General features: G+C 40.8%; 1 protein-coding gene across 2 annotated transcripts in view; it reads left to right on the top strand.

Moving 5' to 3' along the window:
* The first annotated feature begins 485 nt into the window (after positions 1-485).
* Positions 486-26990, top strand: part of BBS4 (Bardet-Biedl syndrome 4) — a 51812-nt gene continuing 25307 nt past the window's right edge. The window contains exons 1-4 of one of the 2 annotated variants that reach the window (XM_067471421.1): positions 486-548; positions 6203-6254; positions 24063-24142; positions 25465-25528. In XM_067471421.1, the coding sequence (XP_067327522.1) occupies positions 540-548; positions 6203-6254; positions 24063-24142; positions 25465-25528 (205 nt within the window). In that variant the 5' untranslated portion in view covers positions 486-539. Of the gene's footprint in view, positions 549-6202; positions 6255-24062; positions 24143-25464; positions 25529-26990 lie in introns of those variants that run through there. The other variant, XM_067471422.1, reaches the window with a different exon arrangement.

Here is a 26990-nt window from a genome sequence, read left to right as displayed (position 1 = left end):
CAGTATGGGCTGCATCTACACTGTAGAATTAATGCAGTTTGACACCAGTTTAATTGCAATGGCTCAATGCTATGGGCTCCTAGTCTAGCACTCAAAACCACATTAAAAATCTCGAAAACTAAGAATTAGTAGGGTCTAATTCTTAGATTTCGAGGTGAAAGGATTTAAAAAAAGCCAGGACACAAATATTTGGATTCCCCCCCCCCTTGGAATGGTACGGCCCACTGCGTTCGCTATCTCAAGTAAGCTTTGCTGGACGAGTCCAAGTGTCGAGCCACAAGGGGGGGGGGAGACGGGAAAGAAGAGGAGGTCGAGCTCTCCGCCGCTAGGCGTCTCTCTCTGAAACCCTCTCGCATCCCGGCAAGCCTTGCGACTCTGTCTATGGTAGGCTTCGAACCAATGACAGCGGAGGAGCAAAGCAGAGGCGGGGCAAGAGTGCGGCGGTTGCCGGGGCAACAAGATGCGCCGCGCGCGTTCCGTAGTTTCCGTCGGTTGCCGTGGCAACGGATAACTTCCTCGCGTCGCGCCGTTGAAGAGTCATGGCGGAGGTGAGTGAAGGCCGCAGTTCTCGGTTTTTGATGTATGCTTTTCTCTGCTGTCAGGCGAAGGCTCTTCTCTCTTCCTTTGTGGCCCAATTCCTCATTTCCCTATTTATCTTGTTGTTGTGGTTGTTGTTGTGGCTGTTATAGTGGTTGTGGTGGTTGTAGTGGTTGTAGTTGTTTTATAGTTCTGATTGTAATTGTTGTGGTTGTAGTTGTTTTGTAGTTGTTGTGGTTGTGGTGGTTGTGGTTGTTGTGGTTGTAGTTGTTTTGTTGTTGTGGTTGTAGTGGTTGTAGTGGTTGTAGTTGTTTTGTAGTTGTGTTGTGTGGTTGTGGTTGTTGTGGTTGTGGTTGTTTTGTAGTTGTGATTGTAATTGTTGTGGTTGTGGTTGTTGTGGTTGTAGTTGTTTTGTAGTTGTGTTGTTGTGTGGTTGTGGTTGTAATGGTTGTAGTTGTTTTGTAGTTGTTGTGATTGTAGTTGTTGTGGTTGTAGTTGTTTTGTAGTTGTTGGGTTGTGGTTGTAGTGGTGGTTGTGGTTGTAGTGGTTGTAGTTGTTTTGTAGTTGTTGTGATTGTAATTGTTGTGGTTGTAGTTGTTTTGTGGTTGTTGTGGTTGTGGTTGTGATGGTTGTGGTTGTAGTGGTTGTAGTTGTTTTGTAGTTGCGATTGTAATTGTGGTTGCAGTTGTTTTGTTGTTGTGGTTGTGGTTGTTGTGGTGGTTGTGGTAGTTGTGGTTGTAGTTGTTTTGTAGTTGTTGTGATTGTAATTGTGTAGTTGTTGTGGTTGTAGTTGTTTTGTAGTTGTTGTGGTTGTAATTGTTGTGGTTGTGGTTGTAATTGTTGTGGTTGTGGTTGTTGTGGTGATTGTGGTTGTAGTTGTGTCCCTTCAAGTTGTTTCAAAGTTATGGCTGCTCCAAGGCGGCCTTTTCCCAGGGTTTTCTTGGCAGGATTTGCTTTCCTCTGAGACTGAAGGTGTGTCTCTGGTCTAGATTGTAGAATTAACGCAGTTCGACACCGCTTCAACTGCAATGTCTCAGTGCTATGGAATATTGGGGTTTGCCTTTTGGTGAGGCTTCGGCCTTCTAGGTACCGCTCCGGCGGGAAGGTAACGGCGCTCCATGCAGTCAAGGCGGCCACATGACCATGGAGGTGTCTACGGACAATGGCGGCTCTTTGGCTTATATAATAATAATAATAATAATAATAATAATAATAATCTTTATTTATACCCCACTACCATCTTCCCAAAGGGGACTTCGGGCAGCTAACATGAGACCAAACCCAAAAATAATACAGCAAAGTTAGACACAGAATAACAGAAAAATTACATCACAACAAAATACATAAAGAAACAAAATAGAATAAACAGTGCAAATTAACACAATAAAAATCAAAAACAAAGGGCGGGCCAAATGAGCAAGATAAAATGTTAAAACATTGAAACCCTGGGTGAGGTAGGAATAGAAAAAAGTGTATTTAAGAGGAAGGAGGCCAAGAAGGAGGCTTAGAAATGGAGATGAGCACCAACCCCCAGAGTCGGACACGACTGGGCTTAATGTCAGGGGAAGCCTTTACCTTTACTCGGCCTTCTTGGGCACGGAAGTCATAGATCTTGGGGAACCACAACTCCCAGGATTCTATGGCATTTAAAGCGAGATTTTGATATTTTTCTACATTTATTTATTTATTTACGACATTTATATGCCACCCTTCTCACCCTGAAGGGGATTCAGAGCGGCTTACAAGATATATATACAGTATATTATATTATTAGTATAGCACAATATCAGTATTATATATTACTATATTGTACTATGCCATTATATTGTAATATTAATTATTATTATTATTATTATTATTATTATTATTATTATTATTTCCAGAATAGGAAAACTCCCAACAACCTGTCCCAGAAGCACTTTATTAGACTTTAAGATTGCTTGCACACTGCACTTACCCTAAAATCCGACATACCACCTGTCACATCAGCACTTTTAATCTGTACCTATTACATTTGGCCCGGCCCAGTTTTATTGTGTTTTGGTGTATTGTTTTATTTTTCTGTTGTTTTTGATATTGCTTTAATTGCTTTGATTTGCTCTGTGTTGTGTATTTGTTATGCTATGTTTTTGAGGCCTTGGCCTTTGTAAGCCGCATCGAGTCCTTCGGGAGATGCTAGTGGGGTACAAATAAAGTTAATAATAATAATTTTAATATTATTAGTAATATATAATTATACTTACTTACTTACTTACTTAGGCGATCCCTCGTTGTCCGAGTAGGATAGTCTTCCAAGATCAGTGTACAGGCTCCATAGATGACTGTGGAGTCCTATTCTTGACCCACATATTCTCCCGCAGTGAGGGCATTGGTTTCCAGGTGGAAAATGGTCCCAGTCAGGGTTGGCTTGATGTACCTTCCTCTTGGCCCTCAATTTGTGCCTCTCCAAATTCTACAGCAAATTCACAGCTGACCTCCAGCTGGAGCGCTCAAGGGCCAGGGCTTCCCAATTCTCATTATAATATAGTATTGTATTGTATTACATTATAACATTATAAATATTATTTGTATATACAGTATATTATATTATTAGTGTAGCACAGGAGACAAGGTGGAACTGGCTTCCTGGCCCCCTCTCTCTTCACTCTGTCCCATAAGGTTTTTTTTTTTGAGTTCCCAAAATATATATTTCCTGTCCAATTGAAGCATTCACACCTGCCTCCAACAGGCAAGAGTTCTTTCCCCGCCCTGGACATTCCAGAGATATATAAATCCCATTTTCCTAGTTTCCAACAGACCTCACAACCTCTGAGGATGCCTGCCATAGATGCAGGTGAAATGTCAGGAGAGAATGCTTCTAGAACATGGCCATAGAAGAGGAGAAGAAGAAGAACTTTATTTTTCTACCGCGCCTCCATCTCCCCAAGGGGACTCGAGGCGGCTTACATGGGGCCAAGCCCAAGGCAACATACAATTAAAAACGGAATAGTAGCACATTAAAACACAATAAAACAGCGTAGACAATAATAAACAAGCATAAAAAGCAACAACAGACTCATTTTTGGAGGGGGGGGGAGGGGGCCAATAAATAAAAACTAGTTAAAGGATAGGGTGGTCAGTAAGGTGGATAGAAATGTATAGTAGCATAGAAATAATGGCATAGAAATAGAGCAGTTAAACAGGATCAATTTAGCTTAACTTAAGAAAACTTGTGTAGCCGTTTTCTCCTGTAAGTTCTACTTCTAGGAAGAAGTGACAACAACTTTGTTGCCCATTGAAAACTTCCACATGCTGTCAACAGTTATCATTATCTGCAGGGGTGGATAGCAGGTCCAAATTAATTTACTTGTGTTGCTAATAACAGATGCAGTGTAGACAGCTGGTTTACTTTCTGATCCCTTCTTTGTCCATGTAAGCTGTATCTTGTAGATGTTCTCTCAGTGGAAGACCAAAACGATCAGGGGTATGAATCTTCTCATGAAAGCCATTGTAGTATAGTAGTAAGATCCAAGAAGACAAGGGTTTGAATCCGTCGATCAGCCGTCAAAACCCACTGGGTGATCTTGGGCAAGTCACATTCTCTCGACCTCAGAGGAAGCAAAGGCAAAGCCATTCTGTTAAAATCTTGCCTAGAAAACCCCATGATAGGATCCCCTTAGAATCACCAAAAGTCAGAAATTATTTGTAGACATGCGACAGCAACAAATAATGTGTTTCTCGATAGCTAACTACACAGAGAGTGATACAAGTCCTACTTTTCTCCAGGAGGCTATTTATTTATAGAATGTGATGTTGTAATGGCCACTGGCTTAGATGGGATTTAAAGGAGACTAGATAAATGCTGCTGTTACTAGCAGTGGTGGAGCCCCCGGTGGCACAGTGGGTTAAACCCCTGTGCCGGCAGGACTGAAGACTGACAGGTCGCAGGTTCGAATTCGGGGAGAAGCGGATGAGCTCCCTCTATCAGCTCCAGCTCCTCTTGCGGGGACATGAGAGAAGCCTTCCACAAGGATGATAAAAACATCAAATCATCCGGGCTTCGCCTGGGCAACGTCCTTGCAGACGGCCAATTCTCTCACACCAGAAGCGACTTGCAGCTTCTCAGGTTACTCCTGACATGACAAAAAAACAAAACAAAACAAAAAAACAACAACTAGCAGTGGTAACTAAAGGGGGTCTTCATGTCCACAATTATGAACAGTTGTGTGCTAGAAATTTCTGGAGACATCATGGTGGACACTCTATCAGTCAATAATGGCAAATGAAAGCAGAGACAACCAAGGAAACAGCATATCTAGTATTAAACAATCAGAACCTTGACCCTGAGCCATTCCATCTCAGCACACAGGCTTGTTAATAAAATACATTCAATTAATTTTTTTTAAAAAGAGATTTCAGTTCTTTGTTTTTAAGAGCACAGATGTCCACATTTTTTGTTAAAATGTAGCCTCCATTCTGTTGACCAGAGTTCCTCTCTTCTACTTGCCTTGACTTTTCTCGTTAAACAGGTAGAAATATTGTATCAGAGTCAAACACCGACTCTGATTTTAGCAATCGCATACTTAAACATGTCAATAAATCCAACCATTAGACTAGGGGTCCTCAAACTTTCTAAACAGAGGACCAGGTCACAGTCGGATTATAATTTGAAAAAAAAATGAATTAATTCCTATGCACACTGCACATATCTTATTTGTAGTGCAAAAAACACATTAAAACAATACAGTAATTAAAATGAAGAAGAATTTTAACAAATATAAACTTATTAGTATATCAGTGGGAAGTGTGGGCCAGCTTTTGGTTGATGAAATAGGGTTGTTGTTGTTGTTGTTGTTGTTGTTGTGTGCTTTCAAGTCATTTCAGACTTAGGTTGACCCTGAGCGAGGGATGGATAAATGACCTTGGGGGGCCGTATCCGGCCCTCAGATCTTAGTTTGAGGACTCCTGCATTAGACTTTGTATGGACTATTCCCCCCCCCCCCCCAAATGCAATTGTATACTGATTAAATCTTTAGATTTGAGTCATGTTTTCACTAAGATGGTACACTTGTATCTGGAACTAGATCTACACTGCCCTATAATCGGGATTATCAATCAGATAATCCACATTATCTGCTTTGAATGTGAATCTACACTGCCGCTCCGAGTCCCCTTCAGGGTGAGAAGAGTGGCAAATAAATGTCGTAAATAAATAAATAAATAAATACATAAATACATAAATACATAAATCAATAAATAAAATCTAGATCAAATCGGATAATCTGGATTTTATATGGCAGTGTAAATGCAGCCTGGGTTGTGCTACTTTAGAATCCAGTGGGAGGTCACATAGTTAAATGGCACTGACAAAAAATCCCTGTATTTAAAAATCTGGAATATCAGGGAGAAGAAACCTGGCCTAGCTAACTTTCAGTGAGGACTTCTTTTTGTCTTTTGTTTTTGAATAGAAGAGCACATTTTCTTGCTATGAAGTGAGAGGACAGAGGATTATTATGTTTTAAATAACATATTGTTGTCTTAATGGCTATGTGTCTTTTCTGGATGCATATCAGACATCAAGACTATCTGAATTCATCTAGCCTCTGCATGTGTTGCTGTCTGTCTACGTTGCAAAATAGCTCATTTTAGGATATTAATCCTTTTATTGCTTTTTAAACCATTTCAGACTGCATCTTTACCAGCAATCACAGAACATCCCAAAGCCCGCTCAGGAAGAGGTTGGTTCTATGTTTTTGTATTTTTCCACTCTGCCACTGGTACATCGGTTTGCAAAATGGTAGTAAAGACTTTCTGTATATATTTCAGATTTCAGTATTAATGTCGTGACCCAAAGAACACAGATTGTCTCAAACAGCAATTGAGATGTAAAATAATAGTCTTTTAATGAATAACAAACTTAATGAGGCACTTTAACATCAGTGAAGGCAGTTCAAAAGGTGTTTTCAGGCAAGAACATAAACAGTAGATAATCCGGATATCTAGCAGGCTTGAATAGCAGCCAAAAATAAACAGGAGATACAAGAGTTTGTAGCAAAATGCAAAGCAAAATAGTCTCTAAGAAATACAAGGTTCAGAGCAAGGTCCGATAGGCAAATACGTAGTCCAGTCAATTCCAAGGTCAGGTAGCCAGGCGTAACACTCACGAACGAAGATTCCAAGGTCCGAAGGAACACGGCAGGGAAACAGGATACTGGGAATCCAAGCAAGGTTAGGCAGAGTAACACCACATAACAACACTTTGTTGTCTGCAAAGAAACAGTTCCCAATGTGCACATTTTATTCACTATCAGAAGATTGGGATTCATTAGACTCATCTGATTCTCCTTGCGCAGCTGAAGCATCTAAGCCACGCCAAGTTTGCCACCTTTGTTCTAATGCCTGATCCTGCCAAGAAGATCCCTCATTCCAGTTATCCTGAAAACCCTCAAAATCATCGCTGGAGGTTGTTTGATTGCAAATGTCTCTAATGTTCTGAACCAGAGTCCAGTCTAAAGCCTCCTCCATCTCATCCTCACTGGCACTGGAATTATCTGCTGTGTCTTTAAGCCTCTTAGACATAGTGTCACTATCACTGCCAGACTCACTGGCCACTCTCTTTACTCCCCTGTAATCTGCTTCCATAGCTTCCTCTGGGCCGAATCCTGCAAAGTCTTCCGAATCACTGGAAGCCAGAAAGATGTCACGAATACGTTTCAGCTGACGCTGATTCTCCTCTGCTTCTGCATCACTTCTTCTTCTTCTCCTACTACTAGTAGTAGGTATGGTGCCAGAATGCTGAGTCTCAACAATTAATGCCAAAAATACGTAGTATAATTTTACATAGGATTTGTGCTACATTAGAACAGTAAATACACATAAGTAAAATAAATATTAAATAAGGTGTAAACACTAAACTAATCTGGGAATCTGCTATTGCAACACATCCAATGAAGTGGTTTAAAACCAATATAAAAATATCTCAATACAAATAGAAAACAACTTTGAAACAAGCCCCACATCTATTCTACACATCAATGCAGACAGATGTTCCTGTGGTTTAGGGGAGATAGGACGAGGTTACCCTGTATCACTGCAATCTTGGAAATTGTCAGTGTTTTACAAAATATATCAGAATCAGCCTACTGTGAATGGCCTATGAATCAGTGGGAAGGGAAACCTAAAGCACAGTATAATTGGGCAGAGGGGAGGAGAACTGAGCCATCCCAATAATTTGTCCTCAATTATTTATCTCCCACTGGGATTCCCACTGCAAAAAGTGCCCTGGACCCATCCATCAGTCAAAGACATAAGAATCATTAGATGCTCTTCAACCAAGACCACTAGCGGAAGATTGGCAGGGTCTTATCTGCATTTTATTGCTGCTTGTACCGCAGCATCTTATTCTAGCCTTGAAGAGCTGGTATTCATCCTTTTTTTCTTTTTGCTTCACTCTTTTATTTGTCTTTCTAGTTGTTAGGCCTAATAACAGGTTATCTACACTGTTTCTCCTCTATTTAAATTGACATGAGCACTTTGAGAGGCATTTGTTGTCCAAAAACCAGATTCTACTCAGGGCTTTGCATTCTCAAAATGGAGAATCTATATTTTTGCTTTCATGCTCTCAGCAAGATCTAGAAGCTGTGGTTCTTAACCTTCCTAATGCCGTGACCCTTTAATACAGTTCCTTACGTTGTGGTGACCTCCAACCATAAAATTATTTTCATTGCTACTTCAAAATTGTAATTTTGCTTCTGTTATGAATCATAATGTAAATATCTGAGATGCAGGATATATTTTGATTGGCTGGACCAAATTTGGCACAAATACTCAATATGCCCAAATTTGAATACTGGTGGGGTTGGGGGCGGGGGTTGATTTTGTCATTTGCGAGTTGTACTGGGTTTTATAGTTCACCTACAATCAAAGAGCATTCTGAGCTCCACCAACGATGGAATTGAACCAAACTTGGCACACAGAACTCCTATGACCAACAGCAAATACTGGAAGGGTTTGGTGAGCATTGACCTTGAGTTTTGGATTTGTAGTTCTCCTATATCCAAAGAGTACTGTAGACTCAAAGAATGATGGATCTGGACCAAACTTGGCACAAATACACAATATGCCCAAATGTGAACACTGTTAGAGTTTGGGGGAAAATAGACCTTGACATTTGGGAACCCCACCGCCAATATATTTGGGCCAAACTTCCTACCCAGAACCCTCTGATTAACAGAAAATACTGTGCTTTTTGATGGTCTTTGGTGACCCCTTTGACACCCCCTTGTGACCCCCAGGTTGAGAAACACTGACCTAGAAGCTGTTCTAGTTGATATTAACACCTTTGTAGTTGGTGTTTTACTTTTGTGGCAGATTTCTAAGCCTGACTTAACACAGCTCAAGACAGACACTGTTAGTATTGAAGTCCCTATTAAAAATGGTGTAGGACAGCAGCAGAGACAACAACAAATAATCTGGAAATCCAAATACATGAATATTAAACCTGCAAATGTGAAGGAGTGACTGAACCTCATTAGTTGAGCCTCATCTGAATGCCTGCAGAATCCATCCTCTCCATTTTTTAAAATTAGGTTTCTCTTTATTCTTTTCCTCTCCTTTACTTTTTGGAAGATTTTGCCTCATGAAGAGCTCGTGAAAGTTCACACATATTTTTGTGCCTTTTAGGCTGGCCTACTAAATAAATTATCATAATATGCATTTGAATTCTTTCTAAAGTTTATTCTAAAGTCTGCCACCCCACTTGTGAACAGCTCACTTGTATTTCTGAGCAGCCAAAGAGGAGAGGAGCTAAGCCCTCTTCCTGGAATTTCCTCTTGTGAGTAATGCAAAAGCAATTCAGAGTTAAGAATAAACTTCCCCACTTTTAAGTAATTTAAACCAGATGGAAGGGAAAGGCTGACTTTGCTTTTGCAGAGGCTTGAAACTTAGCTGGAGAACTGGAAATGGTGTGTGGCCAAGGCAGTTAAGCAGCCTCGTGAGCTATTTATCACTGCTTACTAGCTGCTTTGCTCCCACTTCTCTAAGCTAGGCATTTTTTGGCCTACAGTTTCAAAGAAATCCACTTCTTTAAAGCTTCCAGCTCTCTAATCATCTGGATTCAATTTTTACTTCCTGTAAAGCAGGAGCGGAGGAACTCCAGCACTTCAGATGTGTCTTATTTACTGTAAGGCAAAAGTGGAGGAGCTTTAGTCCTATATGTTTTCGAAGGCTTTCATGGCTGGAACCAATGGGTTGCTGTGAGTTTTCCAGGTTGCATAGACATGTTCCAGAAGCATTGTCTCCTGAGGTTTCATCCACATCTATGGCAGGCATCCTCAGAGGTTGTGAGGTCTGTTGGAAACTAAGCAAGTGAGGTTTATATACCTGTGGAATGTCCAGGATAGGAGAAAGAACTCTTGCCTGCTTGAGGCAGGCGTGAATGTTGCAATTGGTCACCTTGATTAGAATAATAGAATCCTAGAGTTGGACGAGACCTGGTGGGCCATCCAATCCAACCCCATTCTGCCAAGAAGCAGGAAAATCGCATTCAAAGCACCCCGACAGATGGCCATCCAGCATCTTTTTAAAAGCTTCCAAAGAAGGAGCATCCACCACACTCCAGGGCAGAGAGTTCCACTGCTGAACAGCTCTCACAGTCAGGACGTTTTTAAAATCATAGAATCCTAGAGTTGGAAGAGACCTGGTGGGCCATCCAGTCCAACCTCATTTTTCCAAGAATCAAGAAAATTGCATTCAAAGCACCCCTGACAGATATTCAGCCAGCCTCTTTTTAAAAGCTTCCAAAGAAGGAGCCTCCACCACACCCCGGGGCAGAGAGTCCCACTGCTGAACAGCTCTCACAGTCAGAAAGTTCTTCCTAATGTTCAGATCGAATCACCTTTCTTTTAGTTTGAAGCCATTGTTCCGCATCCTAGTCTCTGGGGCAGCAGAAAACAAGTTCGCTCCCTCCTCCCTATGACTTCCTCTCACATATTTATACATGGCCCTTATCATGTCTCCTCTCAGCCTTCTCCTCTTCAGGCTAAACATGCCCAGCTCTTTAAGCCACTCCTCATAGGGATTAGCACTTAATGGTCTTGCAGCTTCAAAGCCTGGCTGATTGCTACCTGGGGGAATCCTTTGTTTGGAGGTGTTAGCGGGCCCTGATTGATTTATGTCTGAAATTCCCCTGCTTTTTGAATGTTTTTCTTTAATTACTGTCCTGATTTTGGAATTTTTTTTAAAAAAACAACAACTGGTAGCTAGGTTTTCTTCATTTTCATGGTTTACTCCTTTCTGTTGAAATTGTCCACATGTTTATATGGGAAGTTTGTGTTCTTGTTTTTGTCCCCTTTCCTTCCATATCTGCCACCCCAAACCTCTAGAAAGCAAAGTTTCTTCATCGCTGCTTTAAACTATTTGTTAACTGCCATCAAGTCAGTTTTGATGTATGGTGACCCTATGAATACAAGACCTCGAAGTCACTCTTCCATGAACAACCCTGCTCAGGTCTTTCCGACTTCAGAACATGGCTCCCTTGCTTGAGCGGAATGAGCCCTCTGCCCCTGAGACTAACACATTCAAAAGGCAGTTCTCCCCTAATTCCCCAGCCTATGGCAGGGAGATCCTGAAACAGGAAGCATTTAAATCACACTGAAAGTTTCCTTTACTGAATGAGACTGATTTATTATTGTTCATTGTAGAAAGAATCTCGGCCAAGGGGCAGGGCAATGGTGGATAATATAATATTATGATGAAATGCTAAGCTGCGATTCCATTTAAATCAGGAGAAAAGGAAAGTATAAGGTCTAACGCACAGGAATAAGGAAAGGGAAATGAAAGACCTTGGACCACTCTTTCCCCTTCAACAAATGATTTATGTCCTATGGATCGTCTCTCATACTGCTATTTATACTGTGGACTGTGTAGTGTTAATTTGAATAATTGATCATTGTAGTGATTTATTGCATTTTTTCATATATCTTTGCATACACAAACACAAGCACATTTTGTATTCATATCCTTACTCTCTCTGTTTACCTTTCAAACCTCCATTTAATTTCCATTTTCACTGCTTATGACAACTGACCCTTCAACAGGGTTGTTGTATTTATTTATCGTGTCATCAGCAACTATACCATTGTATTACATTTTTAACAGAACAAAACAAACAAACAGATAAAATAACACAAATTTTGCAAACTTGATAGTTGATTAAATGTCCTTTGACCAGTATCTGGCCACTTGGAGTGCCTCTGGTATTGCTGCAAACCACTGACCATCTGCTGCAATGCGACCTGAACCCTACTACATTGTGTATGTAGTAGGGCTCAGGTCGCATTGCAGCAGATGGTCAGTGGTTTGCTCTTCTCTACACCCGCATGTCGTGGATTCCACTTTGTGGCCCCATTTCTTGAGGTTGGCTCTGCATCTCGTGGTGCCAGAGCGCAGTCTGTTCAGCACCTTCCAAGTCGCCCAGTCTTCTGTGTGCCCAGGGGGGAGTCTCTCATCTGGTATCACCCATGGTTTGAAGTTCTGGGTTTGAGCTTGGCACTTTTGGACTCTTGCTTGCTGAGGTGTTCCAGCGAGTGTCTCTGTAGATCTTAGAAAACTATTTCTTGATTTAAGTCGTTGACGTGCTGGCTGATACCCAAACGGGATAAGCTGGAGATGTCTCTGCCTTGGTCCTTTCACTATTGACTGCTACTTCCCGGCGGATGTCAGGTGGTGCAATACCGGCTAAGCAGTGTAATTTCTCCAGTGATGTAGGGCGCAGACACCCTGTGATAATGCGGCATGTCTCATTAAAAGCCACATCCACTGTTTTAGGGTTGTTGTATGTGAGCAGCTCAGAGGACTGAGCAAAGTACTTACATTAGTCATGTGCATTTGGGGCTTACCTTCATCCCAGCTTACTTTGGGGACCCTGATACGTTTCTACTGAGCCTCCCGAAATCGGGAGGTCAGATTTTCGTTTTCTGTTTTCTCGGCTGAAAGATCCGTCCAGGCCTATGGGTGCAGGCTTTGGGTGTCCTTACTCGGTGCTCGGCTGCAGGCCCTGCCAGGCCCAGTTGCATAGGCCCAAAATGCCGGGGTGCTTGCAGCCGAGCACCGAATAAGGAGCGCTCCTTACTCTGTGCTCACCTGCAGGCCCTGCCAGGCCCAGGTGCTTTGGTCCTATGCGCGCGGCAATCGATTCGAAAAGATGGCTTGGTGCCGGAATCCGCTCCCGCCTGCCTTTCATTTTCAGTCTATAGCATCCGTTGGGAACCCCCCCCCCCAAACCCGGCATCAACTGTTGTTCTGGCCAGAGTGAAGAGGGGGGGGGGGCAGAAGACAGTTCCATCTTGCCTCCTGCCTATGTCATCAGTTGGGAGGCCTCCCCCCCCCCCCGGCACCAACTGCTGTTCTGGCCAGAGTGAAGAGAGAGGGGGGCAGACAACAGCTCCATCTTGTCTCCTGTCTATATCATCAGTTGGAAGCCCCCTCCCCCCCAGCACCAACTACTGTTCTAGCCAGAGTGAAAGGGGGGTGGGGCAGAAGACAGCTCCATCTTGTCTCCTGCCTATATCATCAGTTGGGAGCCCTCCCCTCCCGGCACGAACTGCTGCCCTGGCCGGAGTGAAGAGAGAGGGGGCTACAGTTGAAGATGGTTCCATCTTGTCTCCTGTGCTTTACTAATAATATAATATAATACATTGTATATACATATAATATTTGTAATATTATAATGTAATACAATATAATACTAATAAATGATTATAATTATATATTTTATATTACATGTAATATTACTAATAATATTACAATATAATGGTGTAGTACAATATAGTAATATATAACACTGATATTGTACTATGCTAATAATTTAATATATTGTAAGCTGCTCTGAGTCCCCTTCAGGGTGAGAAGGGCAATATATGTAAAACAACTGCTACTAATATATATTATTATTATAAATAATAATAATATGATATTATAATTATATATTTTATATTACATGTAATATTACTAATAATATTACCATATAATGGTGTAGTACAATATACTAATATATAATATTGATATTGTACGCTAATAATTTGATATATTGTATGTATATATATATCTTGTAAGCTGCTCTAAGTCCCCATCGGGGTGAGAAGGGCGATATATATATAATACTACTACTACTAATATATTATTATATATAATTATTATATATAAGTATAATAATCCTTATATGATATTATAATTATATATTTTATATTACATGTAATATTACTAATAATATTACAATATAATGGTGTAGTACAATATAGTAATTATGATATTGTATTATGCAAATAATTTAATATATTGTATGTATATATATCTTGTAAGCCGGTCTGAGTCCCCATTGGGGTGAGAAGGGCGATATATATATATATACTACTACTAGTTCTACTACTACTAATAATAATATATTATTATATATAATAATAATCATCATTATTATTATATGAAATTATAATGATATATTTTATATTACATGTAATATTACTAATGATATTGCAATATAATGGTGTAGTACAATATAGTAATATATAATACTGATATTGTACTATGCTAATAATTTAATATATTGTATGTATATATATCTTGTAAGCCAGTTTGAGTCCCCTTCAGGGTGAGAAGGGTGGCATATAAATGTTGTAAATAAATAAATATTTTTGTTCCAGGAGGGGCCTTCCCGTTTCGTGCTATCTGAATGGATAGAACAAAACAGAAACATGAATCAAACAGATGGGACAAATTTTGTGCCCATGACTAGCTTACATCAGTACAGTGTTATTTTACATTAAAACAGTGGAAAGACAAAGGTGAACAGTGGACAGGAGGAGTAATGAACCAGATGCTATCAAGCGCGGTCCCTCGTGAGATGTTGAAAAGGTGTTTCTCAAACCTCAGTGTGCTAATTTTATGCTGTACAAATGATGTTGAACCTTGGGACCTCTTCTGAATGACGGCCACCGCTGGGAGGTGCCCCCTCCAGAGCCGTGCTCAATGCCAGCCATTATTCAAGGACTAATGTAGTGGCAGAAGAAACTTTCATTTTACCCCCACAGAGGAGGCTTTATCTGCAAAACGGTCTTGCTGCCTCAGAATCCACCACACGCTCCATGTCGTCTCCCTGCACCCTGCAATCAGACCCTGTTTGAATGAAAGGAACCATAGCTTCTCAAACAGCGTGAGGTTAATATCTGCCTGCTATGACAAGGTGTTAATTTCGCTCCCTGTTAAACGAATTGGATATTCTCTAAAAGGCTTTTGGGGTTTTGAATTAAAAACAACCAGCGCCAGCCTTTCCAATTTCCTCTCCTCAAGCATTCCAATCAAATCAAATTATTTTTAAAGTAACTGATAAACCAGACTTGAGAAGGCATTTTTTTTCTACCTCTCACTACACACTGCTGTTGATATGGAACGGGACTCTAATTTACAAGAAAATGTTCCTTGCAAATGGCAAGTTTGCTCCCACCGGTCGATGATACCACATTCAGCATGTTTGCTGGAGGGAGCAGTATCTCCTGATTCATTTCTTTGTGGAGTTCAGCCTGGTCAGATTCTTCACAGGATTTTTATTGGCGAGATGCAGAGTGCTAAATGAACTCGTCATTCGTATTCCCGCTTGGTGAAATGGATGCAGAAGAGTGGAATATGGTAAATTTTCGCTGAAGGATAAAGGGAGTTGAGAATAGATTGAATTTCCTGCTGGATGAACACAAAACAGATAGCTATTATTCATGAGGTGTTCTCCTTTTCGCTGTGAACGCAAATACATTTCTAGTGTCGCATTAAGCTACGTTTTCCACAGCTGTTTTATTCCTTTTGCAATTTATATACACCAAAACAACTAGCAGTGAAATATAGATTAATACATCTCTGTGCCCTGGTGTCACAGTGGGTCAAACCACTGAGCTGCTGAACTTGCTGACGGAAAGGTTGGTGGTTTGAATCTGGGGAGCGGGGTGAGCTCCCGCTGTTAGGCCCAGCTTCTGCCAACCTAGAAGTTTGAGAACATGCAAATGTGAGTAGATCTTGGTGGGAAGGTTATGGTGCTCCATTCAGTCATGCTGGCCACATGACCTTGGAGATGTCTATGGATACTGCTGGCTTTTCGGCGTAGAAATAGATACAAGCACCAATCTCCCAGAGTCTGATTTGACAAGACTTAATGTCAGGGGAAACCTTTACCTTTACCTTTTACCACCTGCACAACTGCTACTTGCTCACCTTTATGGAAACATATGCCACAAACCATGCAGTAAGACTCTTGATTTTGCAAAGGCTGTACATTTTTGCACCCTATTTATTTATGTAATTATTTTAAAAGGCTTATGAGAGTCAGTGGATGTTTTGGGTGTTGGAAGTGAAGAAATATCAACATTTGCATGTAAACCAATTAGGGGCAAAGGGAACTCAACGGTGCATGCCTGCTGGCTTGTTTTCACCTCTATTTTCTAGAACTGTTTCCTCAATTACAGTATGTATGAAAAAGATCTTGGAGTGGACAACAAGTTAAGCATAAACCAACAGTGTCATGCAGCAGCTAAAAAGCCAATGGGATTTTGGCCTGCATCAATAGTGTCGAGTTCCAGGGAAGTCATACTATGTCTCTATTTTGCCTTGGTCAGACCACACCTGGTATCCCAGTGTCCGATTCTGGGCACTGCAGTTGAAGGGAGATGTTGATAAGCTGGAAGGTGTCCAGAGGAGGGCAACTTAAAGGATCAGGGGTTTGGAAAGCAAGCCTTATGGGGAGCGGCTTAAAGAGCTGGGCATTCCAGCCTTTCAGATCTTTTCATTTTCCCCAGACATCAAAACCCTAGCTTTGTAAAATCTAGCTCTCTCTGACAAAGGCATACCTCTGCTTTCTATCAGCCACAAGAAGAGGCAGATAACAAATTATTGTTATTGTTATTATCATTAAGGTAAAGGTTTTCCCCTGACATGAAGTCCAGTCATGTGCGACTCCATTTCTAAGCCAAAAAGCCGGCGTTGTCCATAGACACCTCAAAGGTCATGTGGCCGGCATGACTGCATGGAGCGCCCTTATCTTCCCGCCGGAGTGGTACCTATTGATCTACTCACATTTGCATGTTTTAGAACTGCTATGTTGACAGAAGCTGGGGCTTACAGCGGAAGCTCACACCGCTCCCGGATTCAAACCTGCAACCTTTCAGTCGACAAGCTCATCAGCTCAGCAATTTAACCCACTGCACCACCAGGTATTACCATTACCGTTACCATTTCTTCCCCTTAGTATTGCCTACTCCAATTTAGGAATCATTTGAAGACCAGAAGCCAGTGAGGACTTTCTTGCTTAGTTCTGACTACACTGTTGGCATCAGCCACAAATCAGATGCGTTGTTAGTTGAGAAATATGGAATTGCAACAGGAATCTTATATTCTCAGATAATTTTTCAAGAGACTGCAAAGCCACAGGAGAAGCTATTGCCATACATTGTATTTTCCACTAAGGGGAGATGTAGAGCCAGAAATGATGCTTTTTTGTTTTTATTATTTTTACAGTTTCAATCCAGATTCTTTCCCCCTTTCCTGTATATAGGGACTATTAATACAGGATAGGGAGATGAATTATAGCTTTGTTGCGAGCATCAGAATTGTATATGATGGGTTTTATTAAGCCCAGTTGACTGTAAATAACATGGAGCCATACAGGTTTATTGTTTGATTTAAAGTCAGGTCTAGCGGCTTCTTGCAAACTGAGCAAAGGGGAAAGAAGAGCCATAAGCAATGAGACAATAGATGTGGCTTGGGGAGCAGGGAGATTTTAAAGCTTTCTGTCATGTGTGCATGCAAGGTTATGTACCTAAAGCCTACATAGGTGTGCGCACTGCATGTGCGATCCTAGGTAATCAGTTTGCCAACAATTTTCCATTTTACTCGCTGATTAGTTGATGCAATGTTTACATTGACAATTGGAAAGATAGATTTTCTATGCATGTTTGCAGAAGAACCTTTTCCTGTTCTTTTTTTTAAAATGAAACAGGTAAAATATTATGTGAAATTAAAATATTGAGTAGATTGGTGAATCGGTAATCACCAATCAAGGCGGCCTCACTGCTGCAGAATAGTAAAACACCTCTGGTTAGAGCACTTATGATTCACTGTGAGTTTTCTGGGCTGTGTGGCCATGTTCCAGAGGCATTCTCTGTTGGAGCATGTACAAATCAGTTGCTGAGTGTGTTAACCGAAAAATGCAAAAAACAAAGCTGATTGGCTGGGCCACACCTGAGAGGCTAGCTGAGCCTGGGAATTTGGCAACAGTTACATGTTTAGGTTTTCTGTGCCGGGGCGCTTACCAAGTCAGGTTTTATATTTTTGCTTCTGAGCTGCTGGAAGAAGATTTTTCATATGGACACCTAAGAACTATTTGAATCTCTCTCAGAGGACATTGTGTGAATCAGTGCAACTGCAAACATGACTGTGTATATGTTGCGTGGCATATCTTTTCTCAAGCAAGACAAGTGTGTGGATTGGTAAAGGCATGAACTATGCATGTTTTTCATTCTGCCACATTTTCTCCTGTAGTTTGGTTTGCTGTGAGTTTTCCAGGTTGTATGGCCATGTTCCAGAAGCATTATCTCCTGACATTTCACCCACATCTAGGGCAGGCATCCTCAGAGATTGTGAGGTCTGTTGGAAACTAGGCAAGTGGGGTTTATATACCTGTGGAAGGTCCAGGGTGGGAGGAAGAACTCTTGTTTGAGGCAGTTGTGACTGTCGCAATTGGCCACCTTGATTAGCATTAAATGCCCTTGCAACTTCAAAGCCTGGTTGCTTCCTGCCTGTGGGAATCCTTTGTTGGGAAGTGTTAGCAGGCCCTGATTGTTTTCTGTCTGGAATTCCCCAGTTTTCTGAGTGTTATTCTTTATTTACAGTCCTGATTTTAGAGCTTTTAAAATACTTCTAGCCAGATTTTGTTCATTTTTATGGTTTCCTCCTTTCTGTTGAAATTTTCCACATGCTTGTGGATTTCAATGGCTTCCAAAATCAGCAGCCTAGTGATTCCAGCCATGAGAGCCTTCGACAACATATTTATGGTTCATTAGGATTATTTTTGACCTCTGTGATGTTTGGACACAGTGGATAGTAGCTCATGGTCACTTTTGTAAAGCTGATTTTTAACATGACAATTGAACTGGGTGGCCCTTGTGGTCTCTTCCAACTCTTTGATTCTATAGATTTGAATCTTCAGTCTTCACAGCCAGGTCGATGTGTCGTTTCCCAGGTTCCTAGCCGAAAACAAAATCAATTTTACCTTTTGTGGCCAGGAGGGGATTTTAAACCGTCAACAGAGCCGGTGTCCCCGAGGCTTGTGTCTGTCTTCAGATTCTCTTTTGCTCCACGCTGAAGGGAAACAATGGCAGCCAGCTTTGGATGTAAGACAAATTCGCGCTCTCGTTGCCTCTTTGATTGTGTGCCAAGTCCTTTCCTCTTTGCCGTTCTGCTGCTGTCATTTCTTCAAGCTCTTGTTCCTGCTCTTTCCCCCTGTTGTTTCTTCTAAAGAGGAATAATAGATCCCAACGGCCTGCATAATTCTGAAGCTCGCAGATTTATTCCCCCTCCCCAGCTTTGCTGCAAACAATTTAAAACAGACAGGAAACACTATGTTTTGGAACTCCTCCCTTCTTCAGAAGCTGGAACAAGATAGCAAAGGTTCCCTACTCAGACCTGCTGTGATTGATGGTTGATGATGTCAGCAGTTTGTGCCGAAAGCCATCCTCAATGTGATCTATCGTTTCATTTGCTGGGCTTTCCCTGGGGCCCAAGAATGGAAGGAAGGGGTAGGAGATGTGGGCAGGAGAGAGAAATAGGTACAGTCCACTGAGAGCCAAGGTAACAGAGAGATTACATAAGGCAGCGGTTCTCAACATTCCTAATGCCTCGACCCCTTAATACAGTTCCTCTTGTTGTGGTGACCCCCAACCATAACATTATTTTAGTTGCTACTTCATAACTTTCATTTTGCTACTGTTATGAATTGTATTTATTTATTTATTGAGAGAAGCCTCCCACAAGGATGATAAAAACATCAAATCATCCGGGCACCCCATAGGCAACATCCTTGCAGACAGCCAATTCTCTCACACCAGAAGCGACTTGCAGTTTCTCAAGTCGCTCCTGACACAACAAAATTTATTTATTTATTTATTTACAGTATTTATATTCTGCTCATCTTACCCCACAGGGGACTCAGGGCGGATCACAATGCACACATACATGGCAAACATTCAGTGCCATACACACACGACATATATAGAAAGAGACACAGAGGCTATTTAACTTTCCAGCTTTGTGAGAATATGCTTTTTGAATTCTGGCCACTGGGGGAGGTGTCGCTTCACCATCCTCTTGTGACACCTCAATCTTTTGCACGCTGCTGGATATTTTTTTTATGGCATCATAAGTTAGTTAAATTAGCCTCCCCGCATAAGTGGTACCTAAATTTCCTACTTGACAGATGCAGCTGTCTTTCGGGTTGCAAAAGTCGACAGCAAACTAGACAAATTGCCAGAAGCTCACTCATACCTAGGTTGGCTTCGAACTCTTGACCTCTCGGTCAGTAGTGATTTTAATGCAGCTGACTCCCAAGCAGCTGTGCCACAATCCAGTCCTGTAAATATCTGATATGCAGGGTGTATTTTCATTCACTGGACCAAATTTGCCACAAATACTCGATATGCCCAAATTTGAATACTGGTGGGGCTGGGGAGGATTGATTTTGTCATTTGGAGTTGTAGTTTCTGGGATTTATAGTTCACTTACAATCAAAGAGCATTCTGAACCCCACCAACAATAGAATTGAACCAATTTTGGCACACAGGACTCCCATGACCAACAGAAAATACTGGAAGGTTTTGGTGGGCATTGACCTTGAGTTTTGGAGTTGTAGTTCACCTACATCCAGAGAGCACTGTGGACTCAAACAATGATGGATCTGGACCAAACTCTACACAAATACTCAATATGCCCAAATGTGAACACTGGTGGAGTTTAGGGAAAATAGAATTTTGACATTTGGGAATTGTAGTTGCTGGGATTTATATTCACCTACAATCCAAGAGCATTCTGAACTCCACCAACGATAGAATTGGGCCAAACTTCCCAAACTTACATTTATTATTTTACTCTATTATTGTTAATTATTACATTTACATTATCTCTGTTGTTATTTTTGTGACATTTATAATTTTACTCTATTATTTTTATTATATTTATTATTTTACTTTCTTTACTGTTATTGGAAGGATACATAAGTTTAATCAGAGTTGGACGGTCTTATCTTAAATTAGTTTTATGTAAACCTTCAAAGATATTTAACCTACCAATGACTCAATTAATTTAATTTTATTGGTATCTATTTTTATTTTGAAATTTACCAGGAGCTGTTGCATTTCCTACCCTCAGCTTATACTCAAGTCAATATGTTTTCCCAAGGTTTTTTTGTGTAAAATTAGGTGTCTTGGCTTATCTTCGGGTTGGCTTATACTTGAGTACATATGGTAATCAGAAATTCACCAAATCAGCAAACATTAAGAAGTGTTAAGACCTTAGTGCATTTGGCCCGCCCACTGATTTTCCATTATGGTATTTTGCACTGTTTATTTTACTTGAATGGCTTATTTATTTTATTGTGATATTATTTTTGTTATTTACATTTTATTTTGCTAAAATGTATTGCTGGGCTTGACCTCATGTAAGCCGCTCCGAGTCCCCTTTTGGGGAGATGGTGGTGGGGTATAAATAATGTTTATTATTATTATTTGAAGCACAACAAGATTAGTACACAGCAAACAAGGTCACTCTGCTGGCTATTGTGTTGGATCACACGTCGGACCCTTCCCAAGGGTCTAGGACTGTGTGATGTATTGGCGAATAATGCATGCAGATCCCAGTAAGGTGGCCTTTGCAGCTGGTAGGTGGTAATCTTGTCAGTGCCGATTGTGTTTAAGTGCAGGCCAAGGTCTTGAGGCACTGCACCCAATGTGCCAGTCACCACTGGGACCACCTTGACTGGTTTGTGCCAGAGTCGTCATCCTCATTATTATTATTATCATTATTATTAGTATTATTAGTATTATTTTACTACTAGCTGTCCCCTGCCACGCATTACTGAGGCTCAGTCTGTGTATATGTGCTTTGTGTGTGTATGTATGTGTATATATATGGTTTTCCACATGCATTGTAATATATTTTTTATTTTTTTGGCTTTTGAAGTCTCTTCTGCTGTGTTTTCCAGTGTTTTTATGAGTGATGGTCACTCATTGGTTTGATATGTATATTGTGTCCAAATTTGGTGTCAATTTGTCCAGTGGTTTTGGAGTTATGTTAATCCCACAGACGAACATTACATTTTTATTTATATAGATTATTATTATTATTTGAAACACAACAAGATGAGTCCACAGCAGATACTCTGCTGGCTGTTGTATTGGTGTTGTTGTTGTTATTGTTGTCATGGAATGCTTCCAGGTATATTAAGGGCTGCCTGCAAATCCATTCTACACATATTTAAGTGCTACACTGAACACATGGAGGGCATTTCTAACTACACACATTGTTTGCAAGTCTTCATATTTAATGATATGGGAATGTAATGGGTGGAGAAAGAAAGTTGCCTTCCTTAAAAACAGAAAATTAATACTAACCTGCCTGCCAATGTTGAGCCCTCTCACCCAAAATGTAAACATAGTTCTCAGATCCCTGGTTGCCTGAGATAGTTGCTGGTCTCTGCTATAGGCTACCTTGAAAATAAATAGGATTCATTGAGTGTTTTGACCACAGAAGGAGACGGTTCATCTTTTGAGCTTCGCCCTCATTCTCTCCCCATCCTTTCTTCAGCATCACCTCTGCCCTCCTGCTTCAGCAGTCTTTTGCCTTTTGTTTCTTGCTAGACTTCTCTATCATAATATTGGCTTGCAAGCATTAGTTCGTGCTGTCAGTTGCTATGGTTACCTTTAGCCCACCATCCTTTCAGCTGCAGAAATGAATTTGATGCACTACAAGTCAGGTCTGTATGTTGCAAGCAGTGGAGTGTTATGAAAACTTTCAATTCTGCTTGGAGATGGGCCAGGAAAAGCAATGACTTGCCAGCAGTTACTGCTAGAGGCTTCTTCCTATTGATTGTGCGATGACCCCTTAGAATCATAGAGTTGGAAGAGACCTCGTGGGCCATTCAGTCCAACCCAATTCTGCCAAGAAGCAGGAAATTGCATTCAAAGCACCCCTGACAGATGACCATCCAGCCTCTGTTTAAAAGCCTCCAAAGAAGGAGCCTTCACCACACTCCCTTCTTTCTTTATGACTTGACACTGAATTAAGGCATTAGGAATTTCAATGATATCTCAGTCCAAAGGTCCACCTGGCAATACCAATATCTGTACCAGCGATTCTCAAAGTTTGACCTTCCAGATGTTTTGGACTTCAGGTCCTGAGAGCTCTAGTGTTTCTCAACCTTCCTATTGCCACTACCCCTTAATACAGTTTCTCATGTTATGGTGACAACCATAATTTTTGGTACTACTTCATAACTATAATTTTGCTACGGTTATGAATCGTAATGTAAATATCCGATATGCAGGATGTATTTTCATTCACTGGACCAAATTTGGCACAAATACCACATACACTCAAATTTGAATACTGGTGGGGTTGGGGTTGAGTTTTGCATTTGGGAATTGTAGTTGCTGGGATTTATAGTTAACCTACAATCAAAGAGCATTCTGAACTCCAACAACAATGGAACTGAAACAAACTTGGCACACAGAACTCCCATGGACAACAGAAAATACTGGTTTGGTGAGCATTGACCTTGAGTTTTGGAGTTGTAGTTCACCTACAACCAGAGAGGATTATGGACTCAAACAATGATGGATCTGGACCAAACTTGGCACAGATACTCAACGTGCCCAAATGTGAACACTGGTGGGGCTTGGGGGAAATAGACTTTGGCATTTGGGAGTTGTAGTTGCTGGGATTTATATTCATCTAAAATCAAAGAGTGTTCTGTGCCTTAGAGCACAGACTTTGGGTTTTGGGGTTGTAGTTCACCTACATCCAGAGAGCACTGTGAACTCAAACAGTGATGGATCTGGACCAAACTCGGCACAGACACTCAGTGTGCCCAAATGTGAACAGTGGCAGGGTTTGGAGGAAAATAGGCCTTGACATTTGGGAGTTAGAGTTGCTAGGATTTATAGTTCACCTACAATTTATAGTCCACCTACAAAGAGAAGACATAAGAAACAACCATGGTGGTCATCATGCCCTCCATTTATCCACAGAATCTATAACACTCATTTCCCCAGGGTCTAGTATCATATTTTCTTCAGTGTTATTCTTCTTACTCTTGCCTTCTATTACATTATAAGAAGAGCAGCCCTGCCTCATGCAATATCCACGATCCTAGCTTTGCTTTGGTTGAACCATACTATCTTCCTCTGAGAAGGAATGATCTGCTTATGTATCTTAATGTTTCAAACCTTCCAACTTTTGCACAGTGCCAGACCTGCCCATTGTGGAGAAAAGGAACTGGCTGATCCACCTGTACTATATCCGCAAGGACTATGATTTGTGTAAGGTAAGAGAGCAGTACAATATACTGTTCAATATACTCTAATCTCCTTTTAGATGCTAAAGATAATAATAATAATAATAATAATAATAATAATAATGATGTGCTCATCATTTGAAAATACATCACACGGTCCTAGATGCTTGGGAAGTGTTCGACGTGATTTTGTGATACGAAATCCAGCATATAGATCTCGTTTGTTGTGACATACTGTGCTTTTGTGTCAATAATAATAATAATAATAATAATAAAGAGCAACCTTTATTGTTAAGACAGGATTAGAACCAGCTAGTAAAAATGTGGTTTTGGCCGAAGTATCCCAGCTCGTTTTAGCACCGGTAATTGCTCCCATTGGCACAGTGGGTTTAACCTTTGTGCTGTCAGGACTGATGACTGACAGGTCGGATGTTTGAATCTGGGGAGAGAGCAGATGAGCTCCCTCTGTCAGCTCTAGCTCTGCATGCAGGGACATGAGAGAATCCTCCCAGAAGGATGGTAAAACTTCAAAACATCCCCTGAGCAACGTCCTTGCAGATGGCCAGTTCTCTCACACCATGTTAATCTCACCAACTAACATTACATTTTAATTTATATACTTGTAATCCCCTGCCATACATTGCTGTGGCCCAGTCTGTGTATATGTGTTTTGTGTGTGTATATATATTTGTGTATATGTGTATATATGTGTGTTTTCATATATCTATATAAATAAAAATGCAATGTTCATTTGTGGGATTAACATAACTCAAAAACCACTGGACGAATTGACACCAAATTTGGACACAATACACCTATCAGGCCATCAAGTGACCATCACTCATCAAAACACTGAAAAACACAGCAGAAGAAACTTAAAAAGCCAAAAACCAAAAAATACATTACAACGCATGCGCAAAACCACATATATACACAAACACACAAATATACACATATTCACAAATATATGCACAAACATATACGCATATATACACACACAAAACACATAGACACAGACTGGGCCACAGCAACGCGTGGCAGGGAACGGCTAGCACGCACACACACACACACACATATATGGTTGTGCGCATGTGTTGTAATGGTTTTTTTAAAAAAAAATTTGGCTTTTTAAGTCCCTTCTGCTGTGTTTTTCAATGTTTTAATGAGTGATGGTCACTCTTTGACCTGATCAGTGTATTGTGTCCAAATTTGGTGTCAATTCGTCCAGTGGTTTTTGAGTTTTGTTAATCTCACAAACGAACATTACATTTTTATTTAGATAGATTCTGCTTCTTGTCCAAACGAAAACATGCCATTATTAAAGCCTTGCCTCTCTTTACTCTGTGGTTCAGATCGCTATAAAAGAGCAACTTCAGGAGACCCATGGGATGTGTGAATACGCAGTCTATGTTCAAGGTAAGCCCAAACACGCGTGCCTCACATATACATATGCTCTCCATATGGCTTGCAAGCTTATGACTTTACTAGTGTGTTTTGAAAAAACTGAAAGTCTGCATTGGCTTAATAACAAAATTCTTTCACCAGAAAGCTTCCATAAGAGAGCACACCCTGATTGCTAGCAAAAATTGAAAAACGAGACATTTTGTACAGTCTCTTGCTCATAAGGGACACAGACACGAAGCTTTTTTCCTGTGTGGTTCTAGTTATTCCAGTTATTACAGAAAGGAGAAATGAAATCTGATACACACAGTCCAGGACATGTTGATTACTTGAAATGGAAAAAAGAGAGATTTTCATGTAATCCAAACTAGTTATGGATGTCCCAGATCACCCAGAATGCCTATATTTCATACAAGAAAAAGAAAAAAAAAGATTTCTGTGGCATTCTGCAAAAGGCAGTATATTTGTTATTCATTCATTTGCTGAATTCCCTACCAGATGGCACTCAGAGTGGCATAGGATGAAAAATAAAATAAAAACTACAGACATTTAAAAATGCATGTGTTATTATTGTTGCACAGTTTAATGAGTGCAGCCTGTTATTTTCCTCTTTAAAAGTTGAAAGAAATTGACATGAACTTCTGTTGTCCAGGAAACTTATGGAATTAGTTGCAGGTAATTTCCAAAATAGAAGTATATCAATGTGTTGTCGAAGGCTTTCATGGCCGAAATCCCTGGGTTGCTGTGAGTTTTTTGGGCTGTTTGGCCATGTTCCAGAAGCATTCTCTCCTGATGTTTCGTCCACATCTATGGCAGGCATCCTCAGAGGCTGTGAGGTCTATTGGAAAACTATGCAAGTGGGGTTTATAATATATCTGTGGAATAATGTCCAGGGTGGGAGAAAGAACTCTTGTCTGCTTGAGGCATGTGTGAATGTTACAATTGACCATAGAATTATAGAATCATAGAGTTGGAAGAGACCTTGTGGGTCATCCAGTCCAACCCCATTCTGCCAAGAAGCAGGAAAATTGCATCCAAAGCATCCCCAACAGATGGCCATCCAGCCTCTGCTTAAAAGCCTCCAAAGAAGGAGCTTCCACCACACTCCGGGGCAGAGAGTTCCACCGCTGAACAGCTCTCACAGTTAGGAAGTTCTTCCTAATGTTCAGATGGAATCTCCTTACTTGTAGTTTGACCACATTGATTAGCATTGAATGGCCTTGCAGCTTCAAAACCTGGCTGGTTGCTGCCTGGGAGAACCCTCTTTTTTTTTTGGATGTGCTAGCTGGCCTTGATTGTTTCATGTCAGGAATTCCCCTGTTTTTTGAGTGCTGTTCTTTATTCACTGTCCTGATTTTAGAGTCTTTTAATACTGGGAGCCAGATTTTTTTTATTTTCATGGTTTCTTCCTTTCTTTTGATATTGTCCACCTGCCTGTGGATTTCAATGATTTTTCTGTGTAGCCTGACATGGTGGT

Source organism: Anolis sagrei, chromosome 9 (assembly GCF_037176765.1).
Source record: "Anolis sagrei isolate rAnoSag1 chromosome 9, rAnoSag1.mat, whole genome shotgun sequence".
Lineage (NCBI taxonomy): Eukaryota > Metazoa > Chordata > Lepidosauria > Squamata > Dactyloidae > Anolis > Anolis sagrei.
The sequence above is the reverse complement of the archived record's forward strand: the minus strand, read 5'-3'. Positions and strand labels throughout refer to the sequence as shown.